The sequence below is a fragment of the Entelurus aequoreus genome, linkage group LG23 (assembly GCF_033978785.1).
Source record: "Entelurus aequoreus isolate RoL-2023_Sb linkage group LG23, RoL_Eaeq_v1.1, whole genome shotgun sequence".
NCBI classification, from domain to species: Eukaryota; Metazoa; Chordata; class Actinopteri; order Syngnathiformes; family Syngnathidae; genus Entelurus; species Entelurus aequoreus.
In genome coordinates, this window is record NC_084753.1 from 20,626,060 (window position 1) to 20,646,314 (window position 20,255).

The 20,255-nt window shown below is 36.6% G+C and overlaps 3 protein-coding genes across 12 annotated transcripts in view; 2 read left to right on the plus strand and 1 right to left on the minus strand.

Moving 5' to 3' along the window:
• si:dkey-174m14.3 (uncharacterized protein LOC563117 homolog) overlaps positions 1-4,274 on the plus strand; it is an 81,051-nt gene extending 76,777 nt beyond the window's left edge. For all 5 annotated transcript variants that reach the window (XM_062034450.1, XM_062034447.1, XM_062034451.1 and 2 more), the window contains one exon: positions 2,537-4,274. In XM_062034450.1, the coding sequence (XP_061890434.1) occupies positions 2,537-3,901 (1,365 nt within the window). In that variant the 3' untranslated portion in view covers positions 3,902-4,274. The remainder of the gene's footprint in view (positions 1-2,536) is intronic.
• Positions 4,275-5,889: 1,615 nt separating this feature from the next.
• LOC133640797 (retinol dehydrogenase 14-like) lies at positions 5,890-11,002 on the minus strand. 2 transcript variants are annotated; one of them, XM_062034455.1, is made up of 3 exons: positions 10,772-11,002; positions 10,407-10,682; positions 5,890-7,289 (listed from the first exon to the last, which is right to left on the minus strand). In XM_062034455.1, exons 2-3 carry the CDS (start codon positions 10,674-10,676, stop codon positions 6,669-6,671), a joined length of 891 nt encoding a protein of 296 aa, XP_061890439.1. In that variant the 5' UTR covers positions 10,677-10,682; positions 10,772-11,002; the 3' UTR covers positions 5,890-6,668. The 2 variants fall into 2 exon arrangements, with proteins under 2 accessions (XP_061890439.1, XP_061890438.1); XM_062034454.1 differs by having other exon boundaries at positions 5,997-7,289; positions 10,407-10,998.
• Positions 10,375-20,255, plus strand: part of LOC133640794 (interleukin-31 receptor subunit alpha-like) — a 48,348-nt gene continuing 38,467 nt past the window's right edge. For 4 of the 5 annotated variants that reach the window (XM_062034442.1, XM_062034444.1, XM_062034445.1 and 1 more), the window contains exon 1: positions 10,375-10,808. Coding sequence is in view for 1 of the 5 variants with exons in the window: in XM_062034446.1 (XP_061890430.1) it covers positions 10,796-10,808 (13 nt within the window). In the remaining 4 variants the exon portion in view is untranslated. Of the gene's footprint in view, positions 10,809-11,046; positions 11,097-20,255 lie in introns of all 5 variants that reach the window. The other variant, XM_062034443.1, reaches the window with a different exon arrangement.

Consider the following 20,255-nt stretch of genomic DNA (forward strand, 5'->3'; position numbering starts at 1 on the left):
TAGAGAATTGGGACCACACTGTGGAGAATAAATATATACTATTAGTATAAAGGCGTAATGTTATTGAAAATAAGCATATTCATATGAGGAAAAAAAGTCATTTTTGGAGAACAAAATTTAGCTAGAAAATTACACGTTTCTATTTTTTTTCTCAAAATATAACACAGAACATATACTTTTACGAAAAACAACTTTTTTGTCTTTTTTTAGCCTTTTAACAGATACCTTAAAGGCCTACTGTAATGAAATGTTCTTATTTAAACGGGGATAGCAGGTCCATTCTATGTGTCATACTTGATCATTTCGCGATATTGCCATATTTTTGCTGAAAGGATTTAGTAGAGAACATCGACAATAAAGTTCGCAACTTTTGGTCGCTGATAAAAAAGCCTTGCCTGTACTGGAAGTAGCGTGACGTCACAGGTTGTGGAGCGCCTCTCATCTGCACATTGTTTACAATCATGGCCACAAGCAGCAAGAGCAATTCGGACGAGAAAGCGACGATTACCCCATTAATTTGAACGAGGATGAAAGATTCGTGGATGAGGAAAATGAGAGTGAAGGGTTACAGGGCAGTGGAAGTGATTCAGATAGGGAAGATGCTGTGAGAGGCGGGTGGGACCTGATATTCAGCTGGGAATGACTAAAACAGTAAATAAACACAAGACATATATATACTCTATTAGCCACAACACAACCAGGCTTATATTTAATATGCCACAAATTAATCTGCATAACAAACACCTCCCCCGCCAATACAAATCAAACACCCGCACAACACACTCAATCCCACAGCCCAAAGTACCGTTCACCTCCGTAAAGTTCATACAGCACATATATTTCCCCAAAGTTACGTATGTGACATGCACATAGCGGCACGCACGTACGGGCAAGTGATCAAATGTTTGGAAGCCAAAGCTGTACTCACGGTAGCGCGTCTGCTATCCAACTCAAAGTCCTCCTGATTGTGTTGCTGTAGCCAGCCGCTAATACACAGATCCCACCTACAGCTTTTTTCTTTGCTGTCTCCATTGTTCATTAAACAAATTGCAAAAGATTCACCAACACAGATGTCCAGAATTCTGTGGAATTTTGCGATGAAAACAGACGACTTAATAGCTGGCCACAATGGTGTCCCAATATGTCCGCACAATCCGTGACGTCACGCGCAAACGTCATCATACCGAGACGTTTTCAGCAGAATATTTCGCGGGAAATTTAAAATTGCACTTTATAAGTTAACCCGGCCGTATTGGCATGTGTTGCAATGTTAAGATTTCATCATTGATATATAAACTATCAGACTGCGTGGTCGGTAGTAGTGGGTTTCAGTAGGCCTTTAATGACCCCTTGTATATTATACTACTGTACAACTATTTATAGATATTGTGATATACATAATGCAGTTTTTACATTTCTATTCTGTTAGAATAATTTGCTAAAATAACTTTATTGATTTTAATTTCTGTGTTTACAAATACGATATTGATATCTGATATCAGCAATAAAACCAGTATAGGCTTGCATCTAAACTTTCTGATACAGGCGCCGATACAAGTAGTGCTGTTTACTTGTGCAACATTAAATGTCTTCCAATAAACACACACAATTGGTCTCCTCTTGTAATTTAGTCAAGCTATTTACAAAAGGTAAACATGGTAGGCTGTAGGCTACTAGGAGCTAGCAGCTACACAACAGCTAAGCACACAATAGCACACAAGGTAGACATACTGTATATAATAGGTGTCCTTAGTATAAGAAAGTATCAAATAATTATAGTTGCTCATTACTTACACATACAAAGTCTCTGGAGCAGAAGCGTATTAGAAAGTATCTAGTAACAAATGTGTCCACATCATTCAACTTACTGTGCTATGATCTTAAGTTGATTTCTTAAACTGTAATTGAGAACTTTATTATTTATTGTTTATGGATTTAAATTGTGTCCAAATTGAGAACAGGAAGTGAACAAAGGTGTTTGTATTTTGCTATGAAATGGAAAAGGGGTGGGATTAAATAAGCTCTGCTTCTTCCTTCTCCTTTTCGGACATGTTGTAATGAGAAACTGGAAATATGTGATGTATCATACTGTAACTGTATGCATGTTCAAAATAATCTTAAAGCATAAACACTATGAATTATCGTGGCATGTAGCAATCGCCAAAAACCACTCCACTTCTACTTAAAAGACAGCATGAGTCCATTCCAGAAGCATGTATGATTCCTGATGATATCGTATCGGATCAGTATCGGAAGTGCTGATACAGATTTAGAGTGCATGTGTTTGCAAAATACGTTTAAGAATGTTTTAAAGACCAACAAGGTCATGGTTGTTATTGTTGGATGTTTAACTAAACGTATGGCACTGATTATATGTGAGTCAGAAGGGTCTGAGCTTTTCTTCCCGTCACGCATGCCAGTGAACTGGAGAGAAAACGGGAGCATTAATATTTGGTCCCTCAGTGCAGCAATAAACAACAGTGAAGCCGTACATGATGATTGGGAAAAGTGCTGACACAGCGTGCGTGTCTTGCAGCTGCCTGCCGACTTCCAGGAGCGACTGACCCTGCACATGGAAGAGTCCCCTCTCTGCCGCACCTATTCGGACTCTGTCCCCGCCTCCCTCTTGGGGAAGGCAATGCACGACAAGCCCGACGAGGCGTGCAGCAGCAGCCAGGCCTCGCGCTCCCCCAGCCCTCAAACCCTGGACCACGCTTTTATTTTGGAGAGCCTGGGCCAAGGGGCGCGCCTCGGCCTCAGAGTCTCCGACCTTTACAGTAGCGACACCGCCCTCTACTGCCCCGACGAGCGGAACCGGGAGCGCAGGCCCAGCGTGGACCTCCACGGTCAGAGGAAGCTGCTCTACGGACCGCAGAATTCCACCGACAGCAACCCGGAGGAGGGGATGACCCGGGAGCTCTTTGCCAAGTTCTCCGCCGTGGCGGCGGGATCCAGCTCCTACTCCAGCTTCAGCGGCGGAGGCTCGGAAGACAAAGCTAACGGCCCACCGAGCAGCGCCGCGTCCTCCCCGCGCCATCACACCCTCTACATGGACTGGAGGGACGCGGGGGACTTTGAGAGGAAGAGCGACTCGTCCTGGGAGAGTCCCAGGGGGTTCGCCAACAGTCATCCCTTCCAGCAGGGGGAGTTGAGCCACCAGCAGAGCAGCAGCTCGCCCGTGTACAGCCGCACCATGTCGTCGTGTTTCAGCGAGCCCTACGAGCCTCTGCCGCCGTCCTCCTCCCCGAGCGTGGCCTACGGAGACAGCCGTCGAGGCAGCACCCTGGCCCCCGAGGAGGAGGAGCTCATCGGCCGGTGGCGGCAGCTCAGCGCCGAGGACCTGAGTTCTCACTCCTACCGCAGTCCGGGGCGAGCGTCGCCGTACAGCTTCTCCGAACAGCACTTCTCTGTGAGGCCGGCCAAGATCCGCCTGGGGCCGCTCTACAGCAGCTTCCAGGAAGGGGCCGACCACTACCACCAGCCCCACCAGCACCGCCACCACGGGGAGGGCACCACCGCGCAGGAGCAAGTGTGGGCGGCCGGGCCGGGGCTCCGCCAGGCTCACAGCCAAGCCCACTTGTACGGGGCAGAGGACAGCCAAGGCTCGGAGCACAGCCTCTACCAGTCGGGGAGCTCCAAAGACAGAGAGGGCAACGTCGCCTCCGGTGGCCAAAGCGTGGACTACGGCGACCCCAGCCCCAACAGCTCCACCGAGTCCCTGGACCGCAGGTCCCTGGACATGGCCGCCGATCTCCAGCACTACCAGGAGGCGAGCCCGTCGTCGTCGCCGCCGGCTGCCCCGCCGCCTCTGCCGCCTTACCACCAAAAATTTGGCACCCTGGGACTGTCTCGGAAAGACAGCCTGACCAAGGCCCAACTTTACGGAACACTCCTCAACTGACAGAGCGCGCCTACACGGGGAATAGAAGCCAAGTGGAGTTCTACATTTGTAAGAATGTGTGTGTATTTCCTAGTCATACTTTTGGTACGGTCGCCATTGGAAGGAGACGTCTTAGTGAACCTAACTAGCGCTACAAAGTCAACAACTTGACGCCTGGACAAACTTCTTCATGCAGTTTGATGTTTTATATCGTTATTAATGGAATGTTTTGACACGTGATCATCACTTTATAGAAAATGGACACTTTTTCCTGCACCTTTCCCGTCCCCTTTCTACCTCACAATTGTTTCTTTACCAACGATGCATGTGGATATTATATTTTATGTTGTTTTACTCGCTCAATAAAGCACAAACTATACTAACTCTTTTTTTCTTTTAATTGAATGTTATCTTAAGTGACTGCAGCTTGTGGTTGCAACTTAGTAGACAAGCCAAGGAATATATGAATATGTTAATGATATGCTAATTTGTACTGTAATATGTAAATGAATAGATGTATTCATGTTTTGTTGTACTGCAGGTCCTTAAAGATAACAGCATGCGCCTCTTTAGAAAGGATCTTCGACAAGTCTTTTTTTAAAGATCAGAGGGCGCTCGAATCATTTAAAGGATCTTTGACTAGCATTTTCTTTAATAGATATAACCTTAAATATGATAGAGTGCTCCTGTCATCTGAAGGATCTTTGACTAGTGAATGTGCAGTTTTTTTCTGTAATATAGTTTTTTAAAGACAACAAAACACTCCTGTTATGTCAAGTGCTTCTGTTGTGTAAAGGATCTTTGGTGAGTGTGTTGTTTTGTTTTTTTTGCGGTATATTTTTTTTAGACCTCAGAGCACTCCTGTTATTTCAAAGATCTTTGACTAACAGGTTTTTTTTTTCTTTTTAAAGACAAGAGTACTTCTGTTGTGTAAAGGATCTTTGACAAGTGTGTGTTGGATTTTTTTTATTTTGCACTCTAGTTTTTATTTATTTTTTAAAGGCAGCCCTCCTGTTTTTTGAAGGATCTTTGACTTGCATTTTTATTTTTTTTCCGGTGTTTGTCCCTAAAGACAATCGCGTTCCCGTCATTTAGAGGATCTTTGACTAGTGAATGTGCAGTTTTTCTGTAGTATATTTTTTTAAAGACATCAGAGCACTATTGTTATATCAAGGATCTTTGACCAAAATTTTTTTTTTGTGAAAACAAGAGTACAATCTTCGGTGAGTGTGTGTTGTTGTTTTTGCAGTATAGGTTTTTTTTAAGACCACAGAGCTTTCCTGTTATTTTAAGGATCTTTGACGAGCTGTCTTTTTTTTATTTTTTTTTAAAGACAATAGTGCTTCTGTCATTTAAAGGATCTTTGACGAGTGTGTGTTGTTGGGGTTTTTTGCACTTTAGTTTTATTTAAACAGAGCACTCCTGTTATTTCAAGGATCTTTGACTTGCATTTTTCTTTGTAAAAACAAGAGTGCTCTTGTTACATAAAAGATCTTTGACTAGTGTGTTTTTGCAGAATAGATTTTATAACTCCTGTTATATCAAGCATCTTTGCTAGCGTTTCTTTTTCCTTTTAAAGACAAGCCTGCTCTAGTCATGTAGAGGATCTTTGACTAATATGTTTTGTTTTTTTAAGCAAAAGAACCTTAGATATAACAGAGTGCCTGTGTCATTTAGAGGATCTGCATTTTCTTTTGTAGTCATTTAGTCGATCTTTGATTGGTTTTTGAGCAGACTTTTTCAGTAGTTTTAGTAGTAGACGCTCCTGCTAATGAAGGATCTTTGACCAGATAGACTGATAAGATACAAGAGAGGGCTCCTGTCATTTAAAAGCGCTTTGACTAGCAATTATTTTTCTTGTCATGTAAAGGATCTTTGACACATTTTTTAGCAGTATAGCCTTAAATATGATTTGAGTTCTCCTGTCGTTTAAAGGATCTTTGACTAGAGTATGTGTGTGCAAGTATTTTGGTTTTTTGGAGTACAGTGTATTTTTTTAAGACAACAGGACGTTCCTGTAATATCATGGATCTTTGACTAGCGTTATTTTTCTTTATAAAAACAAGAGTGCTGTCATGTAAAGGGTCTTTGACTAGATTTTTTTTTTTTTAACACAACATAATGCTTCTGTTGTATAAAGAATATTTGACTATCATTTTTATTCTTAAAGACAGGAGTGCTGTCATAAAGGATCTTTGACTAGTTTTTTTTTAGTATAGCTTTTTAAGACCACAGAGCGCTCCTGTCATTTTGGCAATTGTAAACATATTTGCCTTTTACTTTATTGTTTTAATAATTTTGTTAGGTAACAGTCTACTGACATATACAGGAAAATATTGAAGGGAGAAATCCAGTGTATGTGGCGATTGTGGCCCATAGAACAATGTTGTTGAACAAGCCTTAAATTACTTTTTCCCCAAGTCCAACATTAGTTCAATCAACTTCAGAATGGACAAAAGTCCTATTGTCTGTGCACTGTCCCAATACTTCTGTCTAAAAAGTCCGTTTTAGCTTTTGCTCTTCCTTGCCTAGCAATTTAAAATGTAAATTATCCATAGTTTACCTTCTAATATTTTTACTAGAACAGTTAAAGAATCACATCGTTTGTAATTGAGTGCATGTAGCTCCTAATGCAGCCACAAGAGGGAGCCACAGCACTGCTAATACTGACCATAACAAGACAAGTGTCACAAACGTGCACATTTTAAACTCCTATCTCTTCTGTGATTAAACGCTACCAAGTCAGTGAAGTTAAGAGCATGTTTAATAGATTTATACATGAAAATATTCATTGGTCATCCAGTCCAACCATCCTCCTGCTTATATCCCACAGTTTTTTAGCCGCCTGTCCGTCTGTAGCTTTAGCCAGCAGCTCCTCCTCCTCGCAGTTGGCGAAGCACTTCCCCGACACCCCCTGCACCTCCGAGGAGCACGCCAGATAAAGCGGGGTCTGGGCCCCCTCCAGCGGACTCTTGAAGAACAGCGTGGACGCCAGGGAAAAGAGCGGCCTTGCCAGGAGCGGGATGTGCACGTGCCTGCCCAGCCCGGTCCTCACGATGCCGGGGGTGAGCGCGTTGACCGTCACCCCTGTGCCTTCCAGCTGCTGCGCCAGCTCCAGGGTGAAGAGCAGGTTGGCCAACTTGCTCTGACTGTAGCAGAAGGCCTTGTCGTAATCACGCTCGCTGTTCAGGTCCTCGAAGTTGACGCGGCCGTGCTTGTACAGTTTGGACGAGACCACAACGATGCGGCTGGGGGCCGACCTCTTCAGGAGGTCCAGCAGCAGGTGAGTGAGCAGGAAGTGGCCCAGGTGGTTGACACCCAGCTGCATCTCGAAGCCCTCCTCGGTCTTGGCGTAGGGACACTGGTAGATGCCCGCGTTGTTGACCAGGACGTCGATCGTCGCTTCTTCCTGGCGCGTCAAAGAAAAACGTTTTAAAACAGGGTGTCCAAACTTTTTTCCACTATTTATTAAGCATTTTGATATTTTACATTATCAAAACCAACACAGTATATGTTTGTTTTTTTAACCCTGGTTCCGGGGGCCGAAAGGGTTTCAGTCATATATATAATTTTTACATTTAACGCTTAAAGTTAATCTCTAGATCAGGGATGTCAAACTCATTTTAGATTGGGGGCCACATGGAGAAAAATCTGGTAAAATCCCGGCACGATAATTTAAAAATAAAGACATGCTCAGTTTGTTTTCTTTGTTTAAAAATAGAACAGGCACATTCTGAAATGTACAAATATTTTTTTACACTTACATGTTGCGGTTAGTAATATCCTATCTTTATTTGTCGTTATTTATACTTCCTGAATAAATTATGTGATAATGTTCATCAGTCAAATCACTGGTGTTAATTTTCAATCTATCAAAATAAAAAAAATATCAAAATCAAAATACAGGATGCTATTTATGTAGTTTGCTCATTTTCCTCGATTGGTGCACTAACAAGTGGGTTGTTTTTTTTTACATATGTCGCATAATCTACAAATGCTATTGCGACATCTAGTGGACACATTTAGAACAGCAGTTTTTCATTAAAAAATTCCCGTTCATTTTTATACTTCGCAAACTCACCCCGCAGCAAAACCTGTTTGTACGTTTGACACCCCTGCCTTCCATCAACTTCAGGTTTATCTGTCGATATAAAGTAATACTTTTTTATTGTTTTATGCCCTTTCAGAATGTCAATTCAAGGACCTGCCAATGTGCTTACAGGGGTCCAACAGCACTCGTGTTTTTTAGGAATTTGCTGCAAAAATGTTTGTCTCCCAAGTTTTCAGGGGTCCTGTGTGGTGTCATTTCGGGGCCCCCCGTTGAATAGTGCTAGTCTAGCTCGAGAGAGGATAATAGAAGAACATTGTTGCTGTGTCAGCATAGTCACAGTCAGTACAAAGCATGTAGGAGGGCAAGTCCATCCATAAATTGGTGGCGTCGATACCAAGGGTAGTATCAACATATGATCAATACTAGTGTGATTGGGTCAATATTTTTCTTTATCTTTTTTTTTTGTTTGTGTTCATTTTTACTAGCTCAGTGAACAATTCCCTGGACAGGAAGACTACATAGGATTTTTTGCTTTTGTTTAGCTATTATTGTGTACTATTGACTTTGCTTTGCTTTAACAATTGTATGCAATAAAACATATTATATATTATATAACAATATAATATATCAGTATATATTATATACTGCATATATAATATGTAAATATTACCTATATGTTGTATTTTATATTGCTACTATGGTAATTTTTTAGTCTACTTTATACCTGCATTATCCTTTCCATCCTTTGTACCTTTTTACCTTTTTTTTTTTCATGTTTACTAGCTCATAGAATAATTATCTGAACAGGAAGACTAAATAGTAGTTCTTGCTTTTGTTGAGCTATTATTGTGTACTATTGACTTTGTTTCGCTTAACAATTGTATGTAATAAAACATATTATATAATAATGTATCAGTATATATTTTATACTGCATATATAATATGTAAATATTACCTATATGTTGTATTTTATAATGTTACTATGGTACAATTTTTGTCTACTTTATACCTGCATTATCCTTTCCAGCCTTACCCTTTCCATCCTTTGTAACTTTTTTTTTTTTTTTAATGTTTACTAGCTCAGAGAACAATTCCCTGGACAGGAAGACTAAATAGTAGTTTTTGCTTTTGTTGAGCTATTATTGTGTACTATTGACTTTGCGTAGCTTTAACAATTGTGTGTAATAAAACATTATATATCATATAAAAGATAATAATATATTCATTATATACTGCATATATAATATGCAAATATTACCTATATGTTGTATGTTTTATTGCTACTATGGTACATTTTAGTCTACTTTATACCTGCAATATCCTTTCCATTCATTCCTTACCCTTTCCATCCTTTGTAACTTTTTTTTTTTTTTGCATGTTTACTAGCTCAGAGAACAATTCCCTAGACAGGAAGACTAAATAGTAGTTCTTGTTTTTGTTGAGCTATTATTGTGTACTATTGACTTTACGCCGCTTTAACAATTGTGTGTAATAAAACATTATATATTATATAAAAGATAATAATTTATTCATTATACACTGCATATATAATATGTAAATATTACCTATATGTTGTATTTTTTATTGCTACTATGGTACATTTTAGTCTACTTTATACCTGCAATATCCTTTCCATTCATTCCTTACCCTTTCCATCCTTACCCTTTCCATCCTTTGTAACTTTTTTTTTTTTCATGTTTACTAGCTCAGAGAACAATTCCCTAGACAGGAAGACTAAATAGTAGTTTTGGCTTTTGTTGAGCTATTATGGTGTATTATTGACTTTGCGTCGCTTTAACATTTGTGTGTAATAAAACATTATATATTATGTAAAAGATAATATATTTATTATATATTATATACTGCATATATAATATGTAAATATTACCTATATGTTGTATTTGTTATTGCTACTATGGTACATTTTTAGTCTACTTTATACTATGCATTATCCTTTCCATCCTTACCCTTTCCAGCCTTTGTAATTTATTTATTTAATTTTTTTTTCATGTTTACTAACTCAGAGAATAATTCTCTGGACAGGAAGACTAAATAGTAACTCTTGCATTTGTTGAGCTGTTATGGTGTACTATTGACTTTGCTTCGCTTTAACAAGTGTATGTAATAAAACAATATGATATATTATATAAAACTATAATATAATAATACTATGTAAATATTACCAACATGTTATATTTTATATTGCTACTATGGAACATTTTTAGTCTGCTTTATACCTGCATTATCCTTTCCATCTTTTGTAACTGAGCTACTGTGTGGAACAATTTCCCTTCTGCATCAATAAAGTTTGTCTATGTCTAATAATATGGAACTGGTTTAAATATGGTATTGATATGATCAAAATTGGCAATAGCATTTGTAATAATCATTGAAAAATGAACAGTTAATACATATGTATTCATTGACTTTGGGAACATTTTCTTTGTTTTTCTCAAGCTGCTGCTAAAAACTCACTTCTTGGATTTCCTGACAAAACTTCCGGACTGATTTGAGCGATGCGAGGTCAAGCTCTTTGACGACCACCTCCCCGCGTCCCGGCCCGGACTGCTCCTGGATGTCCCGGGCTGCCTCCGCCGCCCGCTCCCGGTCCCGGCAGGCCATGATGACCCGAGCCTGGAGCTTCAGCAGCTCCCCGGCGAGGGCCTTCCCGATGCCGCTGTTAGCTCCGGTCACGATGACCGTTTTCCCGCGCATCGTGTCCGCCGGGTACCGGAGCAGCTTCATGGCGTGCTGACGGGGGAACAGGCGGCGCATGAGAAGAAGGACACCGCCACCGACCACAGCGGCGACGAGCACGGCGGTGGCCATGGAAGTGTTACCTGGAAGTGTTGCCTGGAAGTGTTATGGCCTATGGAGGTATGTGTGCGATGACGTCATCTGTTGTTTACACAATTAACCCGGAAGTACACTGTTAAACCAAAAAAACAAAAAAAAAAGACTTGCGCTCGTATTTTAACACACAGTTAATGCACTTTCGCATTCTTAACAGAAAAATAACATGAAAACATCTAAATAAACCACTGACTTCCGAATTATAATAATATTAGCCCCCGTGATAGCAACAAGCTAACTGGCTACTTCCTCTTTACAGCAGAGCGGGAAGGCGCCTAATAACACGATGCTGCCTCCTGTTGACGGATTTAGGTACTGAACACTCACAAAGCGAAGTACAGGACTAAATGTGTACTTAAGTAAAAGTAACAATGATTAACCCTCAGGGGACAAAAGATGACTTTTTTTGTCTTTCCAGTCAATTTTTGCTGTATTTTGGGAGGTAATTATATATATATATATATATATATATATATATATATATATATATATATATATATATATATATATATATATATATATATATATATATATATATATATATATATATATATATATATATATATATATATATATATATATTATAGTAACACTTTAGTATGGGGAACATATTCACCATTAATTAGTTGCTTTTTAAAGTAACAAAGACTTAATTTTGAGTTATTTGTACACTAGGGGAACATATAAGGGTTAGTTAGGGTTGGGGTTACTAATAAGCAATAATTCTGAGGTTATTGAGGGAAGACTTACTGGTTGCATAATAAGACCATGCAGAATAAGGCATTAATAAGTACTTAATAATGTACTAATCTGCATGTTAATAAGCAACTAATTAATGGTGAATATGTGTTCCCCATACTAAAGTGTTAACATACATATATATATATATATATATATATATATATATACATATATATATATATATATATATATATATATATATATATATATATATATATATATATATATATATATATATATATATATATATATATATATATATATATATATATATTTTAGGGGTGTGGGAAAAAATTGATTCGAATTCGAACCGTGATTCTCACGTTGTGCGATTCAGAATCGATTCTCGATAAAAAATCTATTTTTTTAATTTTTTTTTAATTTATGAAATGTATATATTTATTTATTTATTTTTTATTAATCAATCCAACAAAACAATACACAGCAATACCATAACAATGCAATCCAATTCCAAAACCAAACCCGACTCAGCAACACTCAGAACTGCAATAAACAGAGCAATTGAGAGGAGACACAAACACGACACAGAACAAACCAAAAGTAGTGAAACAAACATGAATATTATCAACAACAGTATCAATATTAGTTACAATTTCAACATAGCAGTGATTTAAAATCCCTCATTTACATTATCATAAGACATTTATAAAAAAAATTTAAAAATAACAATATTGTCACAGTGGCTTACACTTGCATCACATCTCATAAGCTTGACAACACACTGTATCCAATATTTTCACAAAGACAAAATAAGTCATATTTTTGGTTCATTTAATAGTTAAAACAAATTTACATTATTGCAATCAGTTGATAAAACATTGTCCTTTACAATTATAAAAGCTTTTTACAAAAATCTACTACTCTGCTTGCATGTCAGCAGGCTGGGGTAGATCCTGCTGAAATCCTATGTATTGAATGAATAGAGAATCCTTTTGAATCTTGGCAAAAATGTTAGCCACACGATTATTAAATGTAATAGGAAAATTAATTCATACTGACCAAACTGGCTTCATGGAAGGTCGACAATCTTCAGACAATACAAGGAAATTGTTTAATGTTATTTACTATGCTAGAAGTCTCCCTTATCCCACAGCAGTATATACTGTTGATGCGGAGAAGGCATTCGACCGCATAAACTGGTCATTTATGTTTTGCACATTACGTAAATTTGGATTTGGAGATAATTTTATACAATGGATTAAGATGCTTTATACAAGGCCCATGGCATCAGTCAAACCAATAATCATATTTCAGAACCTTTTTCGTTAAAAAGAGGAGTAAAACAGGGATGTCCTGCATCCTGGATTATTATTTAATTTGGTTATTGAACCCTTAGCTGCAAAAATAAGAAGTGAAAATAATATTTATGGTATAAAAATTGGCTCTCAGCAGTGGCGTGCGGTGAGGTTCATGACTGGTGAGGCACTGACTTCATCACAGTCAGATTTACAAACATGAACCCTAAAGAGTATCTTATTCACCATTTGATTGGCAGCAGTTAACGGGTTATGTTTAAAAGCTCATACCAGCATTCTTCCCTGCTTGGCACTCAGCATCAAGGTTTGGAATTGGGGGGTTAAATCACCAAAAATTATTCCCAGGCACGGCGCCGCTGCTGCCCACTGCTCCCCTCACCTCCCAGGGGGTGAACAAGGGGATGGGTGAAATGCAGAGGACAAATTTCACCACACCTAGTGTGTGTGTGACAATCATTGGTATACTTAACTTTAACTTTACACTTACAAACTGTAGCACACAAAAAAGCACATTTAATAAAAAAAAATGTTATTTTGGTCTTACCTTTACTTATAAGTGCAGTGGTGTTCGTGTTGGAAGAGTTGTGAATGAATGAAATATGAAATCCGTGCTGCAGTCTGCAGGTGTACCTAATGTTGTGTCCCTGTTCACGGCTCCTCCGGCGCGCCGCGTGAGCATTGTTGTTTTTGCACTTTTTGGCTTCTTGTTAAGTGACTTTTTTTGGGTGGATTCGGTCTTGCACGTGGAGGGTTTGGGTGTGGGCTTTGGTTGGTGTGGCGCTCCCGTCGGGCGGTGCATTCTGCGGCGGATGTGCTTGGCACCAGGAGGCTGATTGATTGATTGATTGAGACTTTTATTAGTAGGTTGCACAGTGAAGTACATATTATATATATATATATATATATATATATATATATATATATATATATATATATATATATATATATATATATATATATATATATATATATGTATATATATGTATATATATATATATATGTATATATATATATATATGTATATATATATATATATATATATGTATATACATGTATATATGTATATACATGTATATATGTATATACATGTATATATGTATATGTATATACATGTATATATGTATATATATATATATATATATATATATATATGTATATGTATATATATGTATATACATGTATATGTATATATGTATATACATGTATATATGTATATGTATATATATGTATATATGTATATATATGTATATATATATATATATATATATATATATATATATATATATATATATATATATATATGTATATATATGTATATATATGTGTATATATATATATATATATATATATATATATATATATATATATATATATATATATATATATATATATATATATATATATATATATATATATATATATATATATATATATATATATATATATATGTATATATATATGTGTGTGTATATATATATATATATATATATATATATATATATATATATATATATATATATATATATATATATATATATATATATATATATATATATATATATATATATATATATATATATATATATATATATATATATATATATATATATATATATGTATATACATGTATATATACGTGTATATATATGTACACTACCGTTTAAAAGTTTGGGGTCACATTGAAATGTCCTTATTTTTGAAGGAAAAGCACTGTACTTTTCAATGAAGATAACTTTAAACTAGTCTTAACTTTAAAGAAATACACTCTATACATTGCTAATGTGGTAAATGACTATTCTAGCTGCAAATGTCTGGTTTTTGGTGCAATATCTACATAGGTGTATAGAGGCCCATTTCCAGCAACTATCACTCCAGTGTTCTAATGGTGCAATGTGTTTGCTCATTGGCTCAGAAGGCTAATTGATGATTAGAAAACCCTTGTGCAATCATGTTCACACATCTGAAAACAGTTTAGCTCGTTACAGACGCTACAAAACTGACCTTCCTTTGAGCAGATTGAGTTTCTGGAGCATCACATTTGTGGGGTCAATTAAACGCTCAAAATGGCCAGAAAAAAATAACTTTCATCTGAAACTCGACAGTCTATTCTTGTTCTTAGAACTGAAGGCTATTGCACAAAATTGTTTGGGTGACCCCAAACTTTTGAACGGTAGTGTATATACGTATGTATATAACATACAACTTAACAACAGACTAAACAATTTTTCAGTTACGCAATTTTAAAAAAAGACTAAACAACATTCCGTTACAGAAACCAGATTTTAAAAAAACATTTTACAATCACACAAAGCATATAGACTAAACAATTTACAATTTCAGAAAAACATATTAACAAAAAGCGCAACAATTCACAATTACAGAAACCAAATGAACAAAATACAAAAAATATCACAAAACACATCAATTAAACTTAAAGCAAAACAATTTACAATTTCAGGAACAAAAGACAAAAAAATTGAAATATTTAGACAACACATTAACAAAAAGCGGAACAATTTAACATTTCAGAAAACATATTAACAAAAAGCGAAACAATCTAAAACACAGAAACCAAATGTGTTGTGAAAGTGTTGTGGCCTATGGAGGTTAGTGTGCGATGACGTCATCTGTTGTCCCACAATTAACCCAGAAGTACACTGTTTCCCCAAAAAATACTCACGCATGTATTTTAACACACAGTTAAGGCACTTTTGTATTCTTAACAGAAAAAGAAACGAAAAACTTTTAAATAAACCACCGATTTCTAAAATATAATAGCAACAAGCTAACTGGCTACTTCTTCTTTACAGCAGAGCGGAGAGGGCGCTGTCACGCCAAATTTCTCCCCCCCTACAAAAACCTCCCCCACCCAACGAATGAAACTAAAAAAAATTAAGTTCACATAAATGTAATTTTAATTTAGTTCACTTACACAGAGAACTAAAAAAAACTGAATTTAACGAATAAATTTAGTTTTAGTACAGTTTGATAATGTTGATTGATAATGAATTAACTTATTGTACACTGTTATTCATATGTCCACGAGTCTAATGTGCATTCAGTCAGGAATATCCTGAAGTTAATTTGTCCGATTAATACAGACGTTTTGTTAATGTTATATTATAAAAAAAGAAAAACAAATTAAAATTTTTTTACAAACACAATCTATGGGATGACGTAAGAGGAAACGTGACCCCGGAAGTAGGGGAAGGTTTTTGTAAGGGGGAAGAAATTTGGCGTGACAGCGCCTAATAACACGGGGCTGCCTCCTATGGACGGATTTAGGTACTGAACACTCACAAATCGAAATACAGGACTAAATATGTACTTAAGTAAAAGTAACAATAATATTAATATTTTTTGTCCTTTCGGTCAATTTTTGCTGTATTTTGGGACGTTATTTTTTTGTTGTATTGCTCGGATACATGATTTTTACAAATAGGTTTATATATATACGGTGGCCCGGAAGACCAAAACACTCCATGAGACAAATTAAAATGACAGAAGACAAATTAACAACAGACTCAACCATTTACAGCTACACAATTACAAAAAAAGACAAAACTACATTCAGTTACACAAACCAGATAAAAAAAAACATTTTACAACCACACAAACCAATTTAAATATAGACTAAGCAATGTACAATTTCAGAAAAAATATTAACAAAAAGCGGAACAATTCACAATTACAGAAACCAAATGAAAATAATACAAAAAATATCATAAAACACATCAACTAAACAATTTCAGAAAAACATAGAAAAAAAGACAAAACAATTAAAACATTTAGACAACACATTAACAAAAAGCAAAACAATTTAACATTTCAGAAAACATATTAACAAAAAGCAAAACAATCTAAGACACAGAAACCAAATAAAAAAACCAGACAAAACTATTTATCATTTCAGAAAACACAACAAAAAGCACAACAATTTACAGAAATTACAGAAAACAATTACAAACCCCGTTTCCATATGAGTTGGGAAATTGTGTTAGATGTAAATATAAACGGAATGCAATGATTTGCAAATCCTTTTCAACCCATATTCAATTTAATGCACTACAAAGACAAGATATTTGATGTTCAAGTTCATAAACTTTATTTTTTTTTGCAAATAATAATTAACTTAGAATTTCATGGCTGCAACACGTGCCAAAGTAGTTGGGAAAGGGCATGTTCACCACTGTGTTACATGGCCTTTCCTTTTAACAACACCCAGTAAACGTTTGGGAACTGAGGAGACACATTTTTTAAGCTTCTCAGGTGGAATTCTTTCCCATTCTTGCTTGATGTACAGCTTAAGTTGTTCAACAGTCCGGGGTCTCCGTTGTGTTATTTTAGGCTTCATATTGCACCACACATTTTCAATGGGAGACAGGTCTGGACTACAGGCAGGCCAGTCTAGTACGCGCACTCTTTTACTATGAAGCCACGTTGATGTAACACGTGGCTTGGCATTGTCTTGCTGAAATAAGCAGGGGCGTCCATGGTAACGTTGCTTGGATGGCAACATATGTTGCTCCAAAACCTGTATGTACCTTTCAGCATTAATGGCGCCTTCACGGATGTGTAAGTTACCCATGTCTTGGGCACTAATACACCCCCATACCATCACAGATGCTGGCTTTTCAACTTTGCGCCTATAACAATCCGGATGGTTCTTTTCCTCTTTGGTCCGGAGGACACGACGTCCACAGTTTCCAAAAACAATTTGAAATGTGGACTTGTCAGAAAGTAACAATAATATTAATATTTTTTGTCCTTTCGGTCAATTTTTGCTGTATTTTGGGACGTTATTTTTTTGTTGTATTGCTCGGATACATGATTTTTACAAATAGGTTTATATATATACGGTGGCCCGGAAGACCAAAACACTCCATGAGACAAATTAAAATGACAGAAGACAAATTAACAACAGACTCAACCATTTACAGCTACACAATTACAAAAAAAGACAAAACTACATTCAGTTACACAAACCAGATAAAAAAAAACATTTTACAACCACACAAACCAATTTAAATATAGACTAAGCAATGTACAATTTCAGAAAAAATATTAACAAAAAGCGGAACAATTCACAATTACAGAAACCAAATGAAAATAATACAAAAAATATCATAAAACACATCAACTAAACAATTTCAGAAAAACATAGAAAAAAAGACAAAACAATTAAAACATTTAGACAACACATTAACAAAAAGCAAAACAATTTAACATTTCAGAAAACATATTAACAAAAAGCAAAACAATCTAAGACACAGAAACCAAATAAAAAAACCAGACAAAACTATTTATCATTTCAGAAAACACAACAAAAAGCACAACAATTTACAGAAATTACAGAAAACAATTACAAACCCCGTTTCCATATGAGTTGGGAAATTGTGTTAGATGTAAATATAAACGGAATGCAATGATTTGCAAATCCTTTTCAACCCATATTCAATTTAATGCACTACAAAGACAAGATATTTGATGTTCAAGTTCATAAACTTTATTTTTTTTTTGCAAATAATAATTAACTTAGAATTTCATGGCTGCAACACGTGCCAAAGTAGTTGGGAAAGGGCATGTTCACCACTGTGTTACATGGCCTTTCCTTTTAACAACACCCAGTAAACGTTTGGGAACTGAGGAGACACATTTTTTAAGCTTCTCAGGTGGAATTCTTTCCCATTCTTGCTTGATGTACAGCTTAAGTTGTTCAACAGTCCGGGGTCTCCGTTGTGTTATTTTAGGCTTCATATTGCACCACACATTTTCAATGGGAGACAGGTCTGGACTACAGGCAGGCCAGTCTAGTACGCGCACTCTTTTACTATGAAGCCACGTTGATGTAACACGTGGCTTGGCATTGTCTTGCTGAAATAAGCAGGGGCGTCCATGGTAACGTTGCTTGGATGGCAACATATGTTGCTCCAAAACCTGTATGTACCTTTCAGCATTAATGGCGCCTTCACGGATGTGTAAGTTACCCATGTCTTGGGCACTAATACACCCCCATACCATCACAGATGCTGGCTTTTCAACTTTGCGCCTATAACAATCCGGATGGTTCTTTTCCTCTTTGGTCCGGAGGACACGACGTCCACAGTTTCCAAAAACAATTTGAAATGTGGACTTGTCAGATCACAGAACACTTTTCCACTTTGTATCAGTCCATCTTAGATGAGCTCAGGCCCAGCGAAGCCGACAGCGTTTCTGGGTGTTGTTCATAAATGGTTTTCGCCTTGCCCAGTAGAGGTTTAACTTGCACTTATAGATGTAGCGACCAACTGTAGTTACTGACAGTGGGTTTCTGAAGTGTTCCTGAGCCCATGTGGTGATATCGTTTACACACTGATGTCGCTTGTTGATGCAGTACAGCCTGAGGGATCGAAGGTCACGGGCTTAGCTGCTAACGTGCAGTGATTTCTCCAGATTCTCTGAACCCTTTGATGATATTACGGACCGTAGATGGTGAAATCCCTAAATTCCTTGCAATAGCTGGTTGAGAAAGGTTTTTCTTAAACTGTTCAACAATTTGCTCACGCATTTGTTGACAAAGTGGTGACCCTCGCCCCGTCCTTGTTTGTGAATGACTGAGCATTTCATGGAATCTACTTTTATACCCAATCATGGCACCCACCTGTTCCCAATTTGCCTGTTCACCTGTGGGATATGTTCCAAATAAGTGTTTGATGAGCATTCCTCAACGTTATCAGTATTTTTTGCCACCTTTCCCAACTTCTTTGTCACGTGTTGCTGGCATCAAATTCTAAAGTTTTTTTTTAATTTTTTTATCAGTTTGAACATCAATTATGTTGTCTTTGTAGCATATTCAACTGAATATGGGTTGAAAAGGATTTGCAAATCATTGTATTCCGTTTATATTTACATCTAACACAATTTCCCAACTCATATGGAAACAGGGTTTGTACATTTTCCTTCTTGATATGTGTTTTCTGACATTTTGAATTGTTTTGTCTTTTATCAATTTGGTGTCCGTAATAAATAAATAAAAATACGTTTTTTCTCTAATTGTAATTTTTTTAATGGATTGTGAAAGTGTTTTGATCATGTTACATTTTAATCTATGTGTACGATACACAGGAATGTATTGGACAATACCCCAAAGCCAAACAGGACATACAAATCATTCATGTTTCAAAAAGCATAAGAACATTTTGGTTTCATATATATTCAAACCTCTTAATCAACTTTAGTCCTGAACAAAAACACCAAACATGTCATGTAACCCTTGTAACCCTTTGAAGGCCTTTTGAACAAACAATGTCACAGTTGTCAATTAAAATATCATTTTCCTAACAGACATATTTAAATGTAAGAGTAGCAAGAAGCCACGCTTATTCAATCCTAACCTCTTTTCAAATCATGGCAACATATGTTGGCTTCCTGCCCTCATCTTGCATAACATGACATGATTTGACTGATTTCCACC